We start from the raw sequence: 22,562 nt of genomic DNA on the forward strand, positions 1-22,562 counted from the left end.
AGTCAATAAATACTAATATTAAAAATTAACAGCTTTCAGATAATTGTTGAGAAATAATATGTTCAAAGATTTGTAAAGGTTGCCTGACTACTCTACATTTTAAAACATAAAACCTTAAACAGCAAAAGCAATTCCACTCAATCATTCAGTCACTGAGCTCATATTACAAAGCATACACTTACTGGTATCAAGGATACAGAGAGAGACTGGTCCTGCTCTGGAGAAATCATTGTGCGGGAGGAAACATAAACTTACTTTGTAAGCGGATGACACGAGGACAACATGAATGAAGAAAGCCCTCTTTAACTGAGGGACAGATGCGGCTTCAAAAATCAAATGAAATGTGAATGGAAAATGAGGGGGTTTGCCTGGTAAGATTCTCTCCAGCTGTGAAAATAAATATGTCTATTTGGTTTCTGTGTGCAATTCCATACACAGATCTCCTAAAGACTCCTGGAGCTCCTGTGTGACAGGAGTATCTTCCTTTCAACCATACAGAGTTTATGCTAACTGAGGGGACTCTGATCATTTTCTAGAAATCTTCAAAATGAGGCCACCTGCCTGAGGAATCAACTAACATTAGGGAGTTTAGAATTTCAGTCCTACCTCTAGGTCTTAAAAAGGAAGAGTGTTGGAGATTGAGTTAATCACCAATGGCCAGTGACTTCATTTATTGTCTTACATAACAGAACTTCTCTAAAAACACAGGACTGTGCCCAGAGGGTTCTAGGTTGGTGAACACACTAGCACCAGGAGGTGGTATGTCCAGAAAGGACATGGAAATAATACACGATCTACTTACTTATCCGGCTCTAGACACCTCTTTCATTTGGGTTCATCAATTGTTCCCTTTACAACAAACCAGGAAACATAAGCAAACTATTTGTCATATTCTATAAGCCAATCTAACAAATTATAAAATGCAAAGACTTGTGAGAAGTCCTGAGCTTGCAGCCAAGCAGACAGAAGTTCGGGTAATGACTACTTGTGACTGTGCTGCAAGTGAAGACAAATTTGTGGGTAAGCCCTTCAGCCTGTGGAGTCTGATAGTAACCACTTCTGGGCAGACAAACTAAAGGACAGTCAGCTAGTGGTGGAGAACTGAGCAGTGTAGAGGGGGACTTCATTAATGCACTGAGAGAAGGCCTGGGAGTGGAAACCAGCTAGAAGGGTGCTTATACAGATGCATGATTATACAGAGAACAGTAGAGCATCCAAATTGACTTGAGGAAAGAAAAGGACAAAGTTCTGTGGTATTATTTATTCATTCTAAATACCAACCATTATATAAACAAGAATCTGAGATTTTGAGAAGTTAAATAACTTCCTAAGTTACTTATTGTTCAAAGACCAAATTAAAAAATCTAGCTTTGCAGATCTTAATTAGCTTTATTTGCAATTCTAGAATTGGTTAGCAGTCTGAATCCAAAATGGTTTAGAAAACTCCTGCGCTACCACATGGGCAGGTTATATTTATAGCTAAGAAGCGGAAGTGACCTACAGAAGTTAGAGGTGATAAGAGAGCTGAATGGTTACAGCTTGAGTCTGTCTTATTAGAACAGGGGAGAATGGACAGAAGGCCTGAATAAAATTTGTAGCTTCACTTGCTTTTAATTACTCGCCTTTATCACTAATTTTACAGGACAAGGCTAAGCAGTAACACTTCCATTAGCTTTACTACAGATAGCACCTCTGACATCTGGGTCATAGTAACAGTATCCGAAATTAGTTTTCAGGAACTTGGAGGCTGCTTTTGTCTAACTCAAACCACGTTAAGATGACTGACTCTTCACCCAGGCCTACACATGTGTCCGGTGAGTAACCTTTGACCCCACAGGCCTAAAACACTACCTTGAAATCAGGATAATGATGCCATTTTCTGAACATGTGTCTAATGAGGAGCCATTTAGTTTGATTATGTACGTACAGATCAGCAATTACTTTACTCTTCTCCACTCTCTCCAATCACGTTTTCCCAGCTCCTAGACCATCTTGTTTCCTTGTCCCATAAACACTCTTAAATCCTACCTGAGGAGGCAGATCTGAGGCTTGGGTCTTCTGTCTTTTCACATTTGCTTGCCTTGTGAATAAACTCTTTCTTTTGTGAAACTTGAGGGGTTTCAGTGATTGGCATATATTGTAGGGAAGAAAATGGGCTTGGTTTGGTAAAAATGGGTTCAACAGTTGGCTATTTGTGATTGGCTGAGACTCAAACTTCTTGTTACAAGACTAAGTTACAGTCTGTTTATACATCTAAGTTAGGTTACAGTTCACTATGAATAGGGAAACTGTTAGGGCAAACTCAAGTTATATACACAGGTGGCTTTAAATCAAACAGCATTATTCAGTCTGTGGCTGAGTTAGGATAAGAGTTCAAGGCTATGTGTGATTCCAAAGCCCATAATGGTCTTTCACATAATACACAGAGGGAAAGGATGGGAACCAGAACTTCAAAAAGGCTTGCTCTGTACTACAGGAGATCTTAACTGTTGCTATACCAATTCATGACAAGGAAGAAGACACATATTTATTTAGTGAATGTGTGTGTATGTATGTACGTGTATAGGCATTCTATGTAGGTGGTCAGAGGATAACTTGTGGGAATCAGTTCTTTCCTTCCACCATGTGGGTTCTGAAATAGTAATTCAAGTGGTGTTTTATTTATTTTTTTTTAAATTTATTTATTTATTGTGTATATAATATTCTGTCTGTGTGCATGTCTGCAGGCCAGAAGAGGGCACCAGACCTCTTTAAAGATGGTTGTAAGCCACCATGTGGTTGCTGGGAATTGAACTCAGGACCTTTGGAAGAGCAGGCAATGCTCTTAACCACTGAGCCACCTCTCCAGCCCGGTGTTTTATATTAAATGGACATCCATGCATAAAATAGATTGGTGAGGAAAATATATTAGATAAGAGACTAATTGAATGTTAATAATAAACTGAAGTAAATGAAGGAAGGACTAAATTGGAGTATGGCAATGGAAACATAAGGCAAATCAAAGAGACAATGAGAAGTATCTCATAGAAAAAAAACCTGTAAGACTAGACAACTAACTAGACCTAGACTAAAGAAAGATGAGTTAGGGCTGGAGAGATGGCTCAGCGGTTAAGAGCATTGCCTACTCTTCCAAAGGTCCTGTGTTCAATTCCCAGCAACCACATGGTGGCTCACCACCATCTGTAATGAGGTCTGGTGCCCTCTTTTGACCTGCAGGCATACACGCAGACAGAATATTGTATACATAATAAATAAATAAATAAGTAAATGACGAGTTAAAGATAACCTTGTGTAAGAAAAATGGTCAAATTAGTGAGAAAATTTTAAGCACAGGAAGAGTGTATTTGGAAGAGAAGACAATGGCTCAGTTTGTAATCTGTTTTAAGTACTATGGCAGCAAGAAAGAATCTGAACTTCAGGGAAATTTCAAGGTTCCAGTTAAAAACTTGAAAATCAATGCCTAAAGGGAGCAAAGCCTTAGAAACAAAGGTTCTCACAGGGAGAGAGTGCCTAGAACTGTTTTTTCCATCAGATAATGCCTTTGCGTGTGTGTGTGTGTGTGTGTGTGTGTGTGTGTGTGTGTGTGTTGCTTTCTAAGCTTTAGTTTGCTGCAGCCAAGGTAAACCAAGAATGAGGACTAAAAGGAAATAGGTAGATTTGCTCCTCCCCTGGATCATTCAACAGACACACTACTGTTACTAAGTCTGTAACTATCCACCCTGCAAATATTCTCTGTACTTCAGTAACTGCCCCTCCTGACTTCCTAAAAGAACTTTCCTCAGACTTTTTATAGCACCTCTCATGAGGTATAGTACTCTACAGTTATGTTTAAATTCTCCTTTGGTCAATACTCCCCTTCCTCAAATGCTTAGCAAAGGTATCTAATAATATAGTTCTTTTAGAAAATGAACAGCCAAATAAATGACTGACAATGGGATCAAGATGCAAAGAGAAAATTTTTTACTGTTTAATGTTTAGTTTATTAACAATAAAGCTGGGTATTTAAATCTTTACAAAAACCCTGACATTTAATAAAAAGTAAATCTATTTAAAAATAACTGAATGCAGATGGGGTTAAAAGAAATTGCTTTCCTTGTTTTAAGATGGCAGACTAAGAAATGGCTAGTTTCCTTGTATATCAAATCCTAGAAATGTGAGAAGATTGATTACTTAATTTGCAGTCAGTCACATGAAAGAAAGTTAATGGGCTAGAAACAGAATATTTTATAATCTATAAAGACCAACCGAACTGAAGAGGAAAATCACAGTTTAAAATAATCATGGCACTTAAATAATAATACAGACCAAAAGAATCAGGAATGGCACTGCCAGTGTTCAATATCCAAATGTCTTTTGGACTAGAAAAGGCCAAGGCACTACAACAGTAATATTGGTTGGAATAGCCCAGAAGGTAGAATCAAGCCAAATCAGTCTAAGTTCATACCCTAGATAATACTCCCCTGGACAGACAGAAGGAAGTAACACATATTAGGTCTTAGAGCAAGCTCTAGTCCCAACGAGGCTGCCTAACAGAGGTAGGAAAGAGTGTAACAAGGAATTTCAGTGGCAAGGTACAAACACAAAGGAAGAATGAAAACGCTTCTAAGAAATGCTAAACTCCACTTTAGATAGAAAATGAATTCAACAAATGAGGACAATGTCCACATAAATAAAGTTATAACATAAATGAAATAGTATTTAAACTAAGAATGCTTGATTTTCATTTGTAGTTGTGACCTAGATTTATCCTTAGAAAAATTAGAAGATTGCTCAATATATAAAACTACTCTTCTTAGTGGCTAGAGAGATGAGACAGTTCAGCAGTGAGGACCCAGGTTCAATTCCCTGCACCTACATAGTGTTTCATCCCATCTATAACTCTGGTCCCAGGAAATCTGATGTCTTCTTCTGGCCTCCTTAGCACCAGGCATACACATGGTGCACAGACATACATGCAGAATAAACACTCTTATACAAAGAATAAATAAAAACTAAACTAAACAAAACAAAACTACTGTTCTTAGACCCCGGATAAAAGGCAACAAAGGACTCTGGTTCCAAAAGGAAAGAAAAAAATTAAAGGAGGCCTACGATCGCCTGGCTTTTCTGAAGAGGGTGAATTTTGATAGGGATGCTAAACAGAACACGTTCCTATTCTTATTAGAAGGCATAGAACTCAGAATCCAAGTCTGCGGTTTCTCTAAGATGTGGGACAAAGTTCTGGAGGGAATTGGGTATGCAGGAAAATACTAAGGCCAGAAATCTGCCCGCGGTACCAGCAGATCTTTGTAAAAACTAAGACATAGAACTAGGCTGAAATTCTTTAAGATTGGTTGAAAGACATTTGGGGCTCCTGCAAGGTTGAGCTCATTTACTGCTAACAGGCACAGTAAGAGCTTTCAATGGCCAACCAAGACATCCATCAGAGACCTAGACCATGAAAAGCATGGTTGGGTAGCCTCTGCAGGGAAGCTAAACCAACAGAGTAAAGGTTGTTCACATCCTAAGAAAGCCCAGAAGGATCAAACTAAGCTAGGAGTAACAACTCCCTACCAAATCTGAGCACTCTTTAAAAGTAGACAAATAAATAAATAAAATATACAGAAACTTGACAATGTGAAGTCATGATGGTCAATATTAAAATTAGTCAATATAGGCAACAGGGCGTGGAAAACTGCTGCCTATAATCAAGAGAAAAAACGACAGCAGAAATTGACCTAGGAGGAGAAAGAGACTGGAACAACCAGAAGACATTTCAATAGCTGCTGTCACTACCCTCAAAGGTGTAAAGCAGACACTGTGTTGAGGAAAAAGGAACCTAAGACAAGCTTCCTAGAGAAGAGAGATTATATCACACTCATACCATAACAGCAAACGGTAAAAATAGCAAATTAGAGAATCTAGAAACAAAAGACTTTATACGTCAAAATATCAACTGTAACTTGAGAAAACCAAAGCCTCAGCAATGAAAAACAACAGGGATCAATAATTCACACTGTAGTGTCCCCTAAATACTCAGGAATGCTTGGCACAAGAAATTCCAAAGGTTAGTACAAGGTGAAGGTGAAATAAACATGATCAGTTGCAGGATGGTTTAAGAAGTAATTTCATCAGATCTCCTCTCTGATCCTATGCAACTAGGTGAATACACTGATTTCTAGTCCAGTACAATTCTAGAGTCCTGAAACTAAAGTAGTACTTCCAGACATAAGGACCCCAAGAACAAATGGGGAGAAAGAATATTGTCACATTAAAAATGATTCAGTAGATACAGACATGTTGGATCCTGATATGCCCCAGCCTTCTTCACTCAGGAAAGCTATGGTTACCAAGCCTCTCTAACGTCTAGATAAAAGATTGAAAAAATCTTATAATTTCAAATGTAAAGATAAAAATATTGAGAATCCCAAATAAAAGAATACAGCCAATCACCTTAATAAAGCCCAGAGTAGAAAAATCCCATCCACTGACTTGCTTTCTAGTCATTGTTATGGTTCCTTGCTTTTATGTAGAGAAAAACAACTAAATATGTACATAAACATAAAAAACCTCTCCAATGTAAAAAAAATACACAGATGAAAACAGATCTGAAACAGAAATAAAATTCAACCTGGAGGCAAAAGAAAGATTATATAGTGAGAAAAAAAATTAATTTTTCTCAGAGAATTAACAGAAGATAATGTAAAACCATTAGGTTAATTATTTTTAAAAGAAATAACCAGCAAACAAATTAAGCTCTTCAGTGTTAAAAATACAACAGCAACTAAGATTAAAGGATGAAGTTTAAGAAATGGCCCTGGAAGGCTGAGCAAAAAGATAAAGAAGCTATAGGGCAGACCAGAAGATGGCTCAATGTCTCAGAAGCCAGTTCTGAAAGTAACCATCAATGGGATTTAAAGCAATTCACCAGAACCAACGAGAGCTCAGGGTTGAAAGGATCCACTGCCAGCCCCAGCCCCAGGAGTCCGAACACTCACTCAGAGGCCATCATTTCAGAACACTGGGCTGAAAAGGATTTATAAGCTTAAAGACACAAAACTAATTCACAAGAACCTTCATGAAGTGACGGACTTGGTTCACCAATGCAATCTCAACACCTAGAACCTACCTAACCTAGAATGTTCCCACAACAAGTAATGTATCACTTTGAATCAGTAAGATATAATTTTTAAAACATATGCAATGGGCAAACCACACAGATTATTCATTAAGAATAAAGCAAAGCATCCTATTTTTAGGAATACAACATCTTCAGAAATCTTAACTCTTTGTGGAAGCAGAAAGGATATTTGCTGAAGAGCATTAAAAAGGTCACCCCCTACGTAGATACAGCTTTTCATTTTACCTTAAGTAGGAAATCCATCCTCAGCAGATAGGATTCTTCTCCCTTTTCACAACAGTCCCTTCCCCTGAATTAATACAACCTGATTCAAATTCCTTAATACAATAATTCACTTTACAGAAATTCACCCAAAAAAACAACCAGAGAAGAAATTACAAACAGACTGTCAGTGTCGTTTTCACATGACCAGAATCTGGCTGGCTGTGCTGCAGCCAAGTGCAGGGACAATGCTTTTCTCCATTCACGGTGGTTGAGCTAGAAACACTGGACACGGCCCAGCTCACCTGTCACACAACCAAAGGTCAACTCTAGCCGGAACTCAGGGCAGGCTGCCAGGAATTATCAAGAGATAGTTGAAATAAAACCAGGAGTCAGTAGGACAAGGAGTCTACTCTTTAGAAACTCATCTGCTCAACTATGGTCTATTAGACTCATGTTTCCAAGCACGTGAAGTTTCAAAACATTTCATTACTGTGAAATTTAGTCCACTCATCAAATATATCTTTAGAAACTTTACTTCCTGGGATTTACAGACAACGGTTTTTCAGACCTACACCATCGACTATAAATTCCACTAATGTAATGGATGGGTCAAGCCACTCCTGCTTTTGTGTTTTGTAATCTCCAGCGCAGTGCCAATCACAGAGCACTTAGGACGCTCAAACAGCTCAAATTTTTGCTTGTTGACATGCTAAGGGAGACAGAGGTTCACAGATGTCAGGCAGCTTGCCCAAGAATGTTTACATCAGCAGCTAAAGGTGGGACTCAAGCTAGAACACAGAGACCTTTCACTGGGCATTTTAAGTTTGTGACCCAATTTAAACAAAAGCAGGAGGGAAAGCCAAAGACAACCGAATCACGAACCATGCCGGGGCTTTGTGTAGTTCCTAGTTTCTCTAAATGCTGACTAAATTTACATATAATTCAACTAGGTCTGACATCTTCAAAGATAACAGTGTTTCACATAACTAATAAATATTCAAAGGGAGCCATCCAAATTTTTCTAAGGATAGTTTAATTTTACCTCAACATTTGCACACACCTTCAGTCTTCCCACACTGACATCTACCAAATGCACAAGAACAATGTTTATCCATTGATCTATTTGCACAGCAGATTTAGTCCAGTCAATAAAACTCAAAAGATTGGGGGCTAGAGAGATGGCTCAGAGGTTAAGAGCATTGCCTGCTCTTCCAAAGGTCCTGAGTTCAATTCCCAGCAACCACATGGTGGCTCACAACCATCTGTAATGGGGTCTGGTGCTCTCTTCTGGCCTTCAGGCATACACACAGACAGAATATTGTATACATAATAAATAAATATTAAAAAAAAACAAAACTCAAAAGATCAAGTGCCCAGGATAGGACTGGAAAGAAAGATAGGAATAGGCAATAGGCAATTATATCACATTAATTTTTTTATTTAATACTTAATTCAATGGGAGGTACAGAAATAGTCTAAGCAAAAAACTGACAAAGAGGAGACTTACCAGTCTCCTTCAAAATGATTGAAGAATCATTTTGATAGTAACATTGTAACTCAAGAGGGACTAGTCGAAAGGCAAAGAGACCCTAGTCTGTTGAAGTAATTAAAATGAGAAATGATGGTCTAAACTAAAGCGATGAAGGAAGAAAATGGAGAGATGGAGATAAATTTAAGTAATTGTCCCTTGGGACCTCAATTAGTAAGTTTTTCAAAACCTAAAAGTTAAATTAGAGTCAAGTGGTTATGGAAAGTGAGTAACACCTTCAAGTTTACTTAAAGTCAGAGAGTAAATGGGACTGCCTTCCTAACATTACTTTTAGGCAATAGCCGTGGAAACTGTCTCTGACTCCCTGGGGAACTAAGTGTCTAAAGGTATTTTGATTTAGACAAAGCCCTTTTCAATTATCACAGCTGGCATCCCAGTATGTTATCATTGAAAGGGAAAGACAGGAAATGAATCAATAAACCTCAGGCACAAATTCAGCCTGAAAAGACACAGCATATCAAGAGGCAGAAATCTGAAAACAAAGCCTCTGGGTAATTTAATTATCAGGCCGGAATCTGCTGACTGCCGGTTTAATTGTTTGAACAGAACCCAAATTGTCTGCTGAGGCAACAGCTCTATGATTTTTGCACCATTTATTATTGCACGTGACCACCTGGATAAATAAGAAATAGTTCTAAAGAATGTAGAACTATGAATAACTTTCATTAATCACACCTATAACTCCAAATGAAAAAAATACATAACAATGTCTCAGTTTAAACTGTATTTATTTATTTATTTATTTATTTATTTAAGATTTCTGCCTCCTCCCCGCCACTGCCTTCCATTTCCCTCCCCCTCCCCCAAACAAGTCCCCCTCCCTCGTCATCCCGAAGAGCAATCAGGGTTCCCTGCTCTGTGGGAAGTCCAAGGACCACCCACCTCCATCTAGGTCTAGTAAGGTGAGCATCCAAACTGCCTAGGCTCTCACAAAGCCAGTACGAGAAAACCAGTTTTTTAAAGCAAATTTATTTGCTATTATATATTCCAGGCTACTCAGAAAATTATATCTATCAGGTATTTTAAAAACCAGAAAATAAAAGCTACCATGATTAAATCCACACGCTCTCATTTACCATGACATTCCAAAAAGGAAACTTTAAGGGAGGTGTAGAAGTCAGAATAAAGTTAAGTAGAAGGTAGAACTACCATTAAATACCCAGAAACTGCTTAGGATTCTAGAGGAAACCAATTTCTCCCTTGATGCAGTTGGTATTTCCTCATTCATGTTTATCTCCCCAAGAGTAAACACTCCTTTCAAAATCTGAACAAAGAAGTGCCTGAGACTACTTAACCTGGCAGCATGCTCTTTGGCTTCCCTGAATAAATAAGTCTTATAAAGGCCACAGTAGACTATTACATTGTTCATTCAACAGGTATTTATAAAATCATCTGTATTTTGCTAAATCCTCATCAGAACTTCAATCTGTTAGAGAGAAAAAGTAGACGTGAAGTGCTAGAAATAGCTCAATTGGTAGAATGCTTGCCTGCCATGTAAGAAGTCCTGGTTTGATCCTAAGCACCCAGGAGGTGAAGGCAAAAAGAAATTCAAGGCTTTAGGACAACCTGGGCTACATGAGACCTTGTCTCAAAAAAAAAACAAAAAACAAAAAACAAAACAGGGCAGAGATGGTTCAGTGAGTCAAGTATGTCCTGTGCAAGCCTAAGGATCCCCAACTTCCACATAATAATTCCATTGATCTGCAATCCCCATGCAGTGGGGTGGAGACAGGCAGGATGCTGGATACTCAATTGGATAGCCACTGTAGCCCAAAAACTGGTCTGACCTCTAGGTTCAGTATAAGACTCTGCTTTATTTTTTTATTTATTTTTTAATGTGGAGGAGAGTAATACAAGAGTATACCCAATATTGACTTCTGGCATCCACTTGTATACACATATACATACATACACCATACACATGAAACCCAAACAAAAGCAATAAAAACACAATAGCAACAAAAAGCCATGAAGACTTTAAGAATAATGAAAAGCAGTTTGTAGATAAGTTATCAATATGAATTATACAAAACAATGTAGAATGTTTTTCTAAAAGGAAATCAATGAGGATATAATTAATTGAGAGGAACTTTTGATTAGAGAGAACTTCAATTAGTTTGGAAGAAAGGAAGAGAGGGAGGGAGGGAGGGAGGGAGAGAGGGAAGAAGGGAGGGAGGGAGGGAGGGAGAAAAGAAAGGAAGGAAAGGAGGCTTAGAAGATATAGAGAACAAAGGATTTCCAGATCAACATTAGCAATGTCTTATTTAGGGTTTCTATTGCTGTGAAGAAACACCATGACCATGGCAGCTTTATAAAGGAAAACACTTAATTGAGGTGACAATTACAGTTTCAGAGATTCAGTCCCTTATCATCATGGTGGTGAGCATGGTGGTGTGCAGACATAGTGCTGGCTACATCTTGATTAGAAGGCAATAGGAGGTGTGGTGCAGGAGAATTGTCTGTATTCTGTCAATCATGTTTTAAATAAACGTTGATTGGCCAGTAGCCAGGCAGGAAGTATAGGTAGGGCAATGAGAACAGGAGAATTACGGGAATAAGAAAGTTGTCTTCGCAGTCCTGTCCAGACACCGAAGAAGCAGGATGTGACCTACCCTGCTGAAAAAGGTACTGAGCCATGTGACCAACACATACTAAAATAATGGGTTAATGTAAGTTATAAGAGCTAATACAAAGCCTGAGCTAATGGGCCAATCAGTTTATAACTAATGCAGACTCTCTGTGTGATTTCTTTGGGACCTAAATGGCTGTGGGAACTGAGCAGGACAGAAACCCCAACAAGCAGGTCCTTATGTTACAAATGGCGCCAACGTGTGAACAACTGCATCCACATAAAGCCTGAGACAGCCTGAGACAGCTAGGGAAGTAATTCTAGACGCAAAATAACAGCATTACACATGGTTTCTTGGTAGCAGCAATTTCTCGGGTCTGCTCTGCTTGCTAGAGGCAAGCAAGCACTCTCATCTAAGAGAGGCTTCCTGACTCAGCTTTAGCTGTAAAACTTTGCAGCTTTTTTAAGAGGTCCAGCCAAGAAACACTTAAATAGTGTTGACAAAAAGCTGACTGCATGCTTTTTGGTTTTCAGCGATAGCAGGTAAAAAGCTGTGCAGTTTTAAAATGCTGGCATTTTGGGCTGTCCTGCCAGTGCAAACTCTGACTCTTTGAGGCAGGAGGTTTGGCTACAGAGAGAGAGAGAGAGCATTTGAGTGTTGTTTGTGGACACACTGTTGCAGCTTGCTTGCTGGCAAGGACCCTGAAATGCCATAGAGTTGAGGCAATAAACATGGCTCTGGCCGGTACCTCTGCCATGAGCCTGGAATTTTAGAGAGCCAAGGAATGGGCTGGAACCAGTCATCAAAGCCACAGCTTTAATCCTACCCATACTGCTTAGCAAATTAAAGACTCATGTGGTAAGAAAAAGAGAGAGAGAGAGATACAGTAAAGATAGATTCAAAGATTAAAAAAAAAAAACTCTAAATGGTTTACTGTGTGTTAAAAATATATGCTGGTTTGGGAGAGAAAAGAAAAAGGTTAAAGTCCTTAAAATAAAAAAGAGAGAGTAGTTGGGTGTGGTGGCACACACCTTTAATCCCAACACTTGGGAGGCAGAGGCAGGTGGATCTCTGTGAGTTCAAAGACAGCCTGGTCTACAGAGGGAGTTCCAGGACAGCCAAAGATATACAGAGAATCTGTCTCAAAAAGTAAAAGTAAAAATAAAATAAACAGAGGTTAAGTTAAGCCACATAAAGATGGAAAATACACAGGGAATCTGGATATTGTATGTTATTATGCTCTCTTTGAATTGTTTGCATGCTGTGGAAGGAGCAACAGCTGCTAAAAGATATTTGCTTATAAATGCTGTTGAATTAATTCAAGATAGGTATTTTGAAAATACTTGACTTCAAAATTGAAGCCAAAAGGTATGTTACCTTGGAGAAGAGATTTTGCTTTTGTTTCTACAGGAAATAAGAAGCTGTGGATTCATTCTGAGTTAAGAAAAATCAGGTTTAATCAAGGAAGATCACCTGAAAAATCTCCAATAGGAAGAGATAGCCCAGATGTCTGAGTTCTACATCCAGAACAGATTCAAGACTAGGATACTCTAGTCAGGACTTGATCATAACTCTAAATTTTCTTTAGGTCCTCATAAGATTATCAGTGACTCCAATCAGCTGGAAGTAGCCTGGAATACTATGCCCACATTCCCAAAAAATGGACTATGCATATTTTCCTTTGTTGAAAAAAGAAAGAAAGAAAGAAAGAAAGAAAGAAAGGGGAAGTGGTGTGGGAGAATTGTCTGTATCCTGTCAATAAATAAATAATAAACACTGATTGGCCAGTAGCCAGGCAGGAAGTATAGGCAGGACAACCAGACAGGAAGTAGAGGCGGGACAATGAGAATAGGAGAATTTTGGGAAGAAGGAAGCTGTCTCCACAGTCCTGTTCAGACACCGAAAAAGCAGGATGTGACTTGCCCCGCTGAAAAAGGTACCGAGCCATGTGGCTAACATATGCTAGAATAATGAGTTAATATAAGTTATAAGAGTTAACAAGAAGCCTGAGCTAAGGAACCAATCAGTTTATAACTTATGGAGAACTCTGTGTGATTTTCTTTGGGACTTGCTGGCTGTGGAAACTGGGCAGGACAGAAACCCCAACAAGCAAGCCCTCTTGTTATAGAAGTGGGTGATATCTTGAGCATAGGAAATCTTAAAGCCCACCCCCACAGTGACATACTTCTTCTAATAAGGCCATGTCTACTCAACAAAGTCACACCTTCTAATAGTGCCCCTCCCTAGGAGCTTATGGGGGCCATACATTCAACCTACCACAAGTACAAATCTGAAATTTGTATGTTCAATTGCCTTGACCCTTGATGATGTGCTGTTCAAATTGGACAAGCAGGACACAAAAGAGAGTGGCTACAAAACCTTGTAAAGACAAGGTAGGATAATCCTTCAAAAATCCTGCTTCATAGAAAAGTGTTAAATATTCTAGGCCTGTGGGCTGAAGGTGGATGCCCCAACATTGCAGAGGAACCCTTGGGTGGTTGATAACCAGTACGAGCATCAGAAGGGTCTTGTGACAGATGATCAGATATCGCTATGAGATTTCCACTGTATATCAAGAGGTGATAAAAAGGCTCTTACAGTCTCCTGTCCCTAAAGACAACCACTTCCCAACCTCTATAACCACCCATCATTGCTGCCTTGGTAGAACCGCACGCAGATGGAACCATACAATGCATGCCTTTGTTTTATTTTGTATTTCGAAACAGGATTTCTGTGTAACCCTGGCTGTCCAAACTCACTCTGTAGACGAGACTTTCTGAGTTCTGGGACTAAAGGCATGCGTGACCATGCCTGGCTATAAACTGTAGTCTTGTGTTCTTACTCAGTAGTTCCTATAAGGTTTATTTATGTGCTACTGTATGCCTTTTGCCTTCTTCAGAGCCATCTTAGTTTGCATTACCATATCATAGACTGCTTTGGATACATTAGCCACTGATGAAGATTCTGATTGCTCCTCTTTTGGGCATTATGAAAGGGTTGATATGAACATCCCTGGGCAAATCACTTGGAAGAACACTTGTTCTTTTCTTGTTTTTGTGACTGGGAAAATGCATGTTTAACATTATAAGAAATTATCTGTTTTCCTAAGTGTTACACAAATTACACTTCCACCTGTAGTATGAGAGTTCTAGTTGCTTCACAGTCTTTCTTCCATTTAGTGCTATCCATCTCTAATTTTAACCATTTTAGGTGATGTGGAATGTTGCTTCACTGGGATTTTCTATTAGTATGTCCCTGATAACTAATATTGTTGAATATTTTTTTTTCAGTGAAGGGTCTGGTTCCAATATTTTACATACTGTTAAGCTGTTATATTTTTATTGTTGCAGCTAAATTCACTTTTGAATTTTTTCTCATATCTTCAAATGGCAACTATCTACATCAAACTAAATGTCCTGGTTATTACCTCTAACACATTAACATCTAATTCATCATTTTCCACTTTGAAGCCAAACTTACATATTGTTGCCAATAGTATAAGCATTTTCTCCACTTATACCTGCTCCAAATCCTACCCCTGAGTCAGTAAGACCTCCTGCGGAGAAGGTAAAGTATAATTACTGGCAGTATTGACTCTGGGATTGCCTCACTGACTCATCCAAGGCCAGTCTGTCATTTAACAGTTGTGTGACTTTAGCCAAATTTCTGAATCCAAATTTCTAAATCTTTCAGAGCCTTCCTTAGAAGGTTTTTCTAATTTTTATTTTTTTTTTGAGATTTACATGATCATATTAAATACTTTAGCACCTAACTTGGACATGCTTAACAAATATCAACTGTCTTATTTCTAGAATTGGAATTATTTCATACTTAAAATCTTTTTATGTGATTCTGGTATCTAACATCTTAATTCAGACTCTTCCTTCCATGTAAATAAAACAGTCTCTTAAATTGTGTCTTCTCCCCTCTTCTCCTCAACTTCAGACTACACACCACCACTGGGTTATCTTCCTGAAACATCATTTACAAACTATCACCTTTGGGCTGCAGGATGGTCATTCTAAGAAATAATGCTAGCCTTTTATTCTAACACACAAGGTCTTCTACAATTGGTCCTTACACACCTCCTTAGCATACTTCTTTTACATACAGGGGAAAAATTCATGATGCATTGAAGATATTGTTCTTAAAAGTAAAATTAGAAACAGAACTAGCACATAAGGGAAATGGAAATAAATCCAAATTAATGAGCTAAAGTGAATGTCATTGCCTTGGAGGAAGAGAAGAATATGTCAGTAGAAATGAAGGCCGAATGGTAAAAAGAACAAACCTTAAAAAAAAAAATTAGTTTATCCTTACACTAGTTCAAGCATACTTTTGCAAAAATTAGAATTTTGGATATAGAAACAGAGGGGGAAAAAGGGAGAAGAAAAAGGAGAGTGAAAGAAAGGATGGAGGAAAGGAGAAAAAAATTTGACCTATTAAGTAAAGCAGATAGTATAATCTGCAATTTGATTGTCTAGATTAACGATTATCAATAAATTATGCAAAGAATAGCTGGGCACAACTAGGAGTTAACCTAGTTATAGACTGGAGAGTTTTAGTTTTCAACAGTGAGATACATGAAAGCTATTAATACAGTTATAATATAATAAAGCTATTTCAGGAAGATCGAACTAAGTACACTGAAATATACTTAACTAGTGAAGAAATAGAGTATGGTAAAACATGAGATCTTCACAAATTGAGACATGAGGTGATGAAAGCCTAGATTAGGGTGATGACTGCAGAAACAGAAGGATTCAATTTCAAGTCATTTTGCAAGAACATAGTATGGTTTGCTGGCCAACTAAATACAAAAATAAAAGAGCGAAAAAAGATGAAATAAAGAGGAATACCACACCCTCCCAGCACAGAGTAGGTCTAAAACAATACTTGTAAAGGTAAAAAGTGATTCTGAAGTCCTAAGTCTAAAAGATAAACATTAAAATATAACAAAACAAAACTCCACTACCGTTTCTATGTGGTTCTTTTTATTACATTTCCAGCTGACTTAACACATTTTTGGCTCAATTCATTTGAAATCTTACACATATTTTTCACTATTTGGTAGATGTTGCTTGAACTGCATATTATCACATATAGAAGCTACATGAAAATTAATCTTTTTCTAACAACTGTTCTTATGCCACTACCTTACTTTCAAAACTACTCCTTCCCCCGTACCCACCTCTATTTAATGGTCATTAAACAAATTAGAAAATGAGGACAACTAACATGACTACGCTTGTGTTTTAGAAAGACACCCTGATCATGGTTAGTGGTACACTACTGAATCCTACCTCTATGAAGGAGGCAGAGGCAGGAGAATTGGTGATTTGAAAATTTGAGGCCTGTGCTATACAGTGAGGCTTTAAACAGAGAGAGGGAGAAAGAAAGGGAATAGGAAAAAACAGATAATTCTAGAAACATCCTGGAGACCTTGTTAAATAAATCAATTAACAACTGTATAATACAGACAGGGGAGAAAGGAGGATAGAGAGATTCATGTTTTTTGAGAGACATGTAGGAAGCACCGGCAGAATTTCAAATCATCCGAAGAGGGATGCTGGAGATGAAATCAATACCGACACCAAGGATCTCAGCTTAGAAGATTTGGCACATGATGAAGCCAAGTTAAAATTAAGAGAGAGAGAGAGAGAGAGAGAGAGAAATAGCTTTTGTGAGAAAAGACATTGAGTTCTGTTGGGCTACAACCCGCATAAATAACAAAGCCAAAATAAATAAAAATAAATCATACTAAATGGTCTCTGATTCCTCTAGAGTCTTCCATTCTAAACAGTAAATATTATCCAAGGATTTCATCATATTTTAAAATTAAATTATATTACTCATTGGCTTCAGTACTCAAATGAACTGTACCACAGTGGAAAGTTAACTAACACTCTCTGTCCAGCTTCTCTATCTAAAAGTCTCCTTTTCAGAATTTAAACTGACCATTTACCCTAGATAATTTACATTAAGAATAAACTTTTTATGTGAAAATGCACAAAGTGTGCCTCAATTTATATATGAGTGTGATTCAAGCTTATTTCAAAGATCTCAACAAAAAGAAAAGTTGAGACCATACCCTTTTCATAAAAATAACACCTAACATGTAAAACCATTTCTAGTTTAAACTACAGCTTAAAGTTTTAAAAAAATCTAGCCTGGTTACTGTGGCACACATCTTTAATCCCAGCATTCAGAAGGCAGAGGCAAGCAGATTTCTGTTGAGTTCAAGGCCAGTCTAGTCTACAGAGTCTAGGATAGCCAGGGCTGTTACACAAAGAAATATTGTCTTAAAAAAAAAAAAAAGCTTTAAAAATGGGTAACGACCTAATAAAGCCTTCTCTTGACTTCACTGATCCTGTGAACTACTTCCCATTTCTCTCATTGAAAAGTTGTTTGCACTCACCATTTTCTTCTATTTGTTCTTTAAACACCTTTAATCAAGGTTTTGGTCCAGCTGCTCCTTCAAATTTGCTCTCGCTACTTCAAAACGGTGATATCAATGCCCACTCTTCAGTTCTTGATCTACCAGCATCACTTGACAGAGATGTTCACTCATCCTCCTGAGACTACTTGGTTCACATGTTTTCCAGCAAACCATGTTTTCTTCCTTTCCAGTTTCATCTTCTGTCTTCTCCTCTTTTCCTAACTCTTTAATTTACGTGCCTCAGGAACTAGATCTTAGTTACTCCCATAATTAGGCACACTACTTTAAGTAGTCTCTATCTGACAAGAAATCAAATTGATTTTACTTTAAAAATATGTACTGAAGGGCTAAAGAGAAGATGACTCAGCCAGTAAAGCCCTTATTGTACAAGCATTAGGATCTGAATCCAGATCCTCTGTACCCACATAAAAAATGGGTTCAGTAAAGGATCTGAGTTTAAGTTCCTAGTACCCATGTAAAATTCCAGCATGGTGGTGTGCACCTGTAAACCCAATGCTTGGGTAGTGGATCTTTGGGGCTGGCTGACCAGCCAGCATAGCTGAACAGCAAGTTCCAGGTTCAGTAAGAACATGCATGCTTCAAATTTACAAAGGTGTAGAGTGACTAAAGAAGACACTTGATGTCAATCTGTGTCTCCACATTTACACAAGTGCAACACAGATAGTCAGACAGACACACACACCAATGACTCCCTTTATTACTGTACATTCTAACCAGAGCTGACAGTAACTACTTCAAAACCCTCTAAACAGATTTTGGTTACAATCTACTTTGAAAACAGCAGTGTGTCTCAGTGATGATTTGAATACGATGACCCAGGCACTCGTCTGTTTGAGTCTATTTTATGTGTATGGGTGTTCTGCCTGCACAAAAGTCTGTACATCACATACGTGCCTGGTGTCCATGGAAGCCAGAGAGGGTGTCAGATTCCCTGGAACTGGAGTTACAGTCCAGCTGTCATGTAGGTGCTAGGAATTGAACTTGGGTCCTCTGAGAGAGCAGCCAATGGTCTTACCCACTGAACTATCTCAACAGCCCCATGCTTAACTCTTAATGAGAATGACTACTGAAAATCTGAGTAGGAGCTAAAGTATCTACAATAGATACAAAGTCCCTAAATCTGCTCCTCACTCCTCCTCCCGTTTACCTTTCTGACTGCCTCTCTTATTAGTCTTTCTCTTTGCTCCCTCCTGTTCCCCTCGTGCTTTCTTCTCTCCAATCATGGTGGCCTCTTTGCTAATCCTTAGACATACCAAGAACTCTGTGGCCTCAAGGACTCTCTGTATTTGTTCTTCTCTATCTCTTGATAATCCTCTTTTCTCCATATATATAGACCCATGCAGTGAGGTTTTCTTTGACCATTTGTCTTTCACCCTATCCCCCCATCCTTCATGCAAAGAAGCAGAAAAATATGAGCAAAACAGAGGAGAAGAGTAGCCAATCAAAGCTGACTCAGAGCTGAACAGACATACTGGATATTAGCAGACATGGACAGTAAAAATTTATTGTATCTCAGATGTTCAAAAGCCAAGTAAAGACATGAGCCCCCTGATACACATGCAAAGGGTTCAAATCAGATTGTAATCTATTCATTGACTGAGGTGAAAAATACATTTAACTAGGAAAAATATATTAGAATATTGCAGAATAAAAGACTAGTGAGCTTGAAGACACAGAAGAGTAACTACTTAAAATGAAACATAGGAAAAGGAAATTCTTTAAAAAGACTAGGCAAGACTGGACTAGACTCTTAAAGAGAGGATAAAGAGGTGGGACAGAAATAAGTTAAGAAAACAATTGCTTAAGAATTTCTAAATTCAATAAACACACTGTATTTATAAGTCCAAACAACTTGTGAACGCTAATCCAAAGAATCTTGAAGAAAACCACACAAAATAATCAAATTATTAAAATTGGTGAAAATTGCCTCCAGTTCAATCCTCCATACTAGAAAAGTATAAAGACTATTTTAGATATACAAAAATGGAAGGATTTCATCACCTGCACTACAAAAAATACTAATAGCATCCTTCAGGCCAAAGGAAAATGACTCTACATGAAACTAAGTACCCACCCAGAGAAACAAAGGTGTAAATATTCACGTATACAGAGAAATGTAAAAGTGGTGTCTTCTGATCCAAGCACAATATGACAAAACCATAATGTTCAGGCAGGGCAAAGCAGGAGTCTATTATCTTAAAATTCTTACACTAGGTTTCAGGGCAAATGCAACCTATATATCATAGCCCAAACTGAAAGCAGTCAAATGCTTGAAAGAAACCCACTGAAGCTGAGGTCTTACAGCTACAGGGAGTACCTGACTTAAGCCTAAGAGCCATAAGATGACATGCAGGCCACCAATGAATCCCCTCAAAGCTAAGCCATAGCAGGACTCAATAAACAAAATGGTAAAAAGTAAAAAGAAATAAAATGTCTCTTATCAGATGACAAGTTTCTCCTTTTCTTTTACTATCTACTCTCTAATGCAAATAAGAAAATTAAAAAGTATTTTTAAAATCATGTATGTAAGAAAATAAGTTATATTCCATATTTTAAATTACCTAGAATTTTAATAGTTTAAGGCTTAAAATATTGTTAATTACTAAATAACCAGAAAAATTAATATGAAGTAGCTCATTCATGCAGGCTAGTGACTTCAAGTTACAAAAAAATAAAAATAAAGAAAAAACTTACCAAAAATTTCTCCATTTTTGGCGTACTCTGTCACAAGGTACAACATACTTTTGGTCTCCATTACCTATTGATAAATGGTCCTATGTTAGTTAGACAGAAAGGATTACTTTACCACATTCTATAGGGTTACATAAATTAAAATTTTTAGTGAAAGAGTAAGTTATGAACTATTCAGAAGTCAGAAGTATTTACAAGCCTCATATACTCAACCCATCATTCCTGTGACTATTAGATTCTTGTTCTAAATCTGGATCCACAGCCCAGCTAGAAATGCAGAATTTCAAGTCTGATTCCAGTACTGCAGAATTAGAATTGATATATATATATTATATATAATATATATTATATATATTAACATATATATTATATATATTAACAAATTATATATATATTAACAAAAGTGATTCCTATGCATTCCTATTCAGGTTAAAGGAGGTGAACGCAGGCTAAAGAAGTTCTGAAGATCTTTCCATCAACTCTTCACTTGAGGCTGTGAGTGCTATGTTATCAAGGCTGTTTAACTGAGCTAGCACAATGTGGTATCTATATTCTTTCCTACTGTGCTTTGGTTAATATTGTTACAAGGTACTTGTAATTTTAAAGTATTGCTTGCAAGCTGCTTCTTCATAGCTCTACTGCTTTATATTTTCATTTAAATTAGCTTTTCTAGATTCAGAAAGAAAGTGTTTCATTGTTACCAATTTGATTTTTCTACTATATGAACAAACACTACTCAGACTCAAGATAAGCATTTTTAAACTATTTTTCTGTATACTTTGTGTGTGTGGGGGGCTTATGTGCATGTATGTGTGGGTGCATTGTATGTTTATATGTGTTATGTGAACATGTGTGTAAGTGTGTGGAAGGTAGAGGTCAGCTTCAGGTTTTCCTCAGCTAGGCTGACCCGCCCTGCAAGCCCCAGGGATCCATGTTTACATCTCCCTTCACTGGGATCTTGAGTGTGTACGACCACCCTTCTTGTCATTTTTACATGGGTTTTGGAGATCAAATTAAGTCCCTAGTTTTATGTAGGTTCTGGGGATCAAAGTGAGGTCATCTAGCATGCATGCCAAATACCTTCTCAAAGCCCTTTAACACCCCTTTAATCGTCGTCTACTGAAACTAATTTTCACTAACACACAGGCTTAGGACTGTGCTTCATCAGATAAGTAAATAAGTACGGTAGTAAAGAAATAAGAGCTGTTGAAAATTTGGAATTAAAAAAAATTAGGCAGTAACTTGACTTTACAAATACATGATACATGTATTTGTACCATGTGACTTACGGGAATCAGTTTAGGACATGGCTCATTAGTCCTTCTAAAATGATTATAGACCTATCTCCTTCAGAAATGTAAAACAAATGCTTATAGGGAAAATCTGATGCAAATTTGATTTAAATCTGTATAGTTTTAGAATTTTAGGAAATACTTTGAGTGGTACAATATACATATTATTGCATGTATGGGAGGATTATCATAAGCTGATGGTTTCCAACTTTTTAAGTTGAAATTTTCAATCAATAAGATTATTTACAAGTATATATGTACACATGTACATATATGTATAAATATATAGAATATCTATCTATCTATCTATCTATCTATCTATCTATCTATCTAACAATCTATGTGTGTGTACCCAGTATAAAATCAATAAGATTATTTACAAGGATATATGTACACATGTACATATATGTATAAATATATAGAATATCTATCTAACAATCTATGTGTGTGTACCCAGTATAAAATCAATAAGATTATTTACAAGTATATATGTACACATGTACATATATGTATAAATATATAGAATATCTATCTATCTATCTATCTATCTATCTATGTGTGTGTACCCAGTATAAAATGCACTCAAGGACATAATAAATAAAACTAGAAGCTTTAATATTGTCTTACAATCCCAAGGATATTTAGGTAGCCCACCTGAGAATAGTAGTGTAAAAGC

General features: G+C 37.4%; 1 protein-coding gene across 6 annotated transcripts in view; it reads right to left on the reverse strand.

Annotated features, from left to right (window-relative positions):
* Positions 1–22,562, reverse strand: part of Sik2 (salt inducible kinase 2) — a 106,101-nt gene that overhangs the window by 72,538 nt on the left and 11,001 nt on the right. For all 6 annotated transcript variants that reach the window (XR_005973085.1, XR_005973084.1, XM_041638529.1 and 3 more), the window contains exon 3: positions 20,598–20,661. Coding sequence is in view for 4 of the 6 variants with exons in the window: in XM_041638529.1 (XP_041494463.1) it covers positions 20,598–20,661 (64 nt within the window). In the remaining 2 variants the exon portion in view is untranslated. The remainder of the gene's footprint in view (positions 1–20,597; positions 20,662–22,562) is intronic.

This window comes from Microtus oregoni, unplaced genomic scaffold, assembly GCF_018167655.1.
Source record: "Microtus oregoni isolate MIOR12 unplaced genomic scaffold, Mior012 000055F_ref0000237, whole genome shotgun sequence".
Lineage (NCBI taxonomy): Eukaryota > Metazoa > Chordata > Mammalia > Rodentia > Cricetidae > Microtus > Microtus oregoni.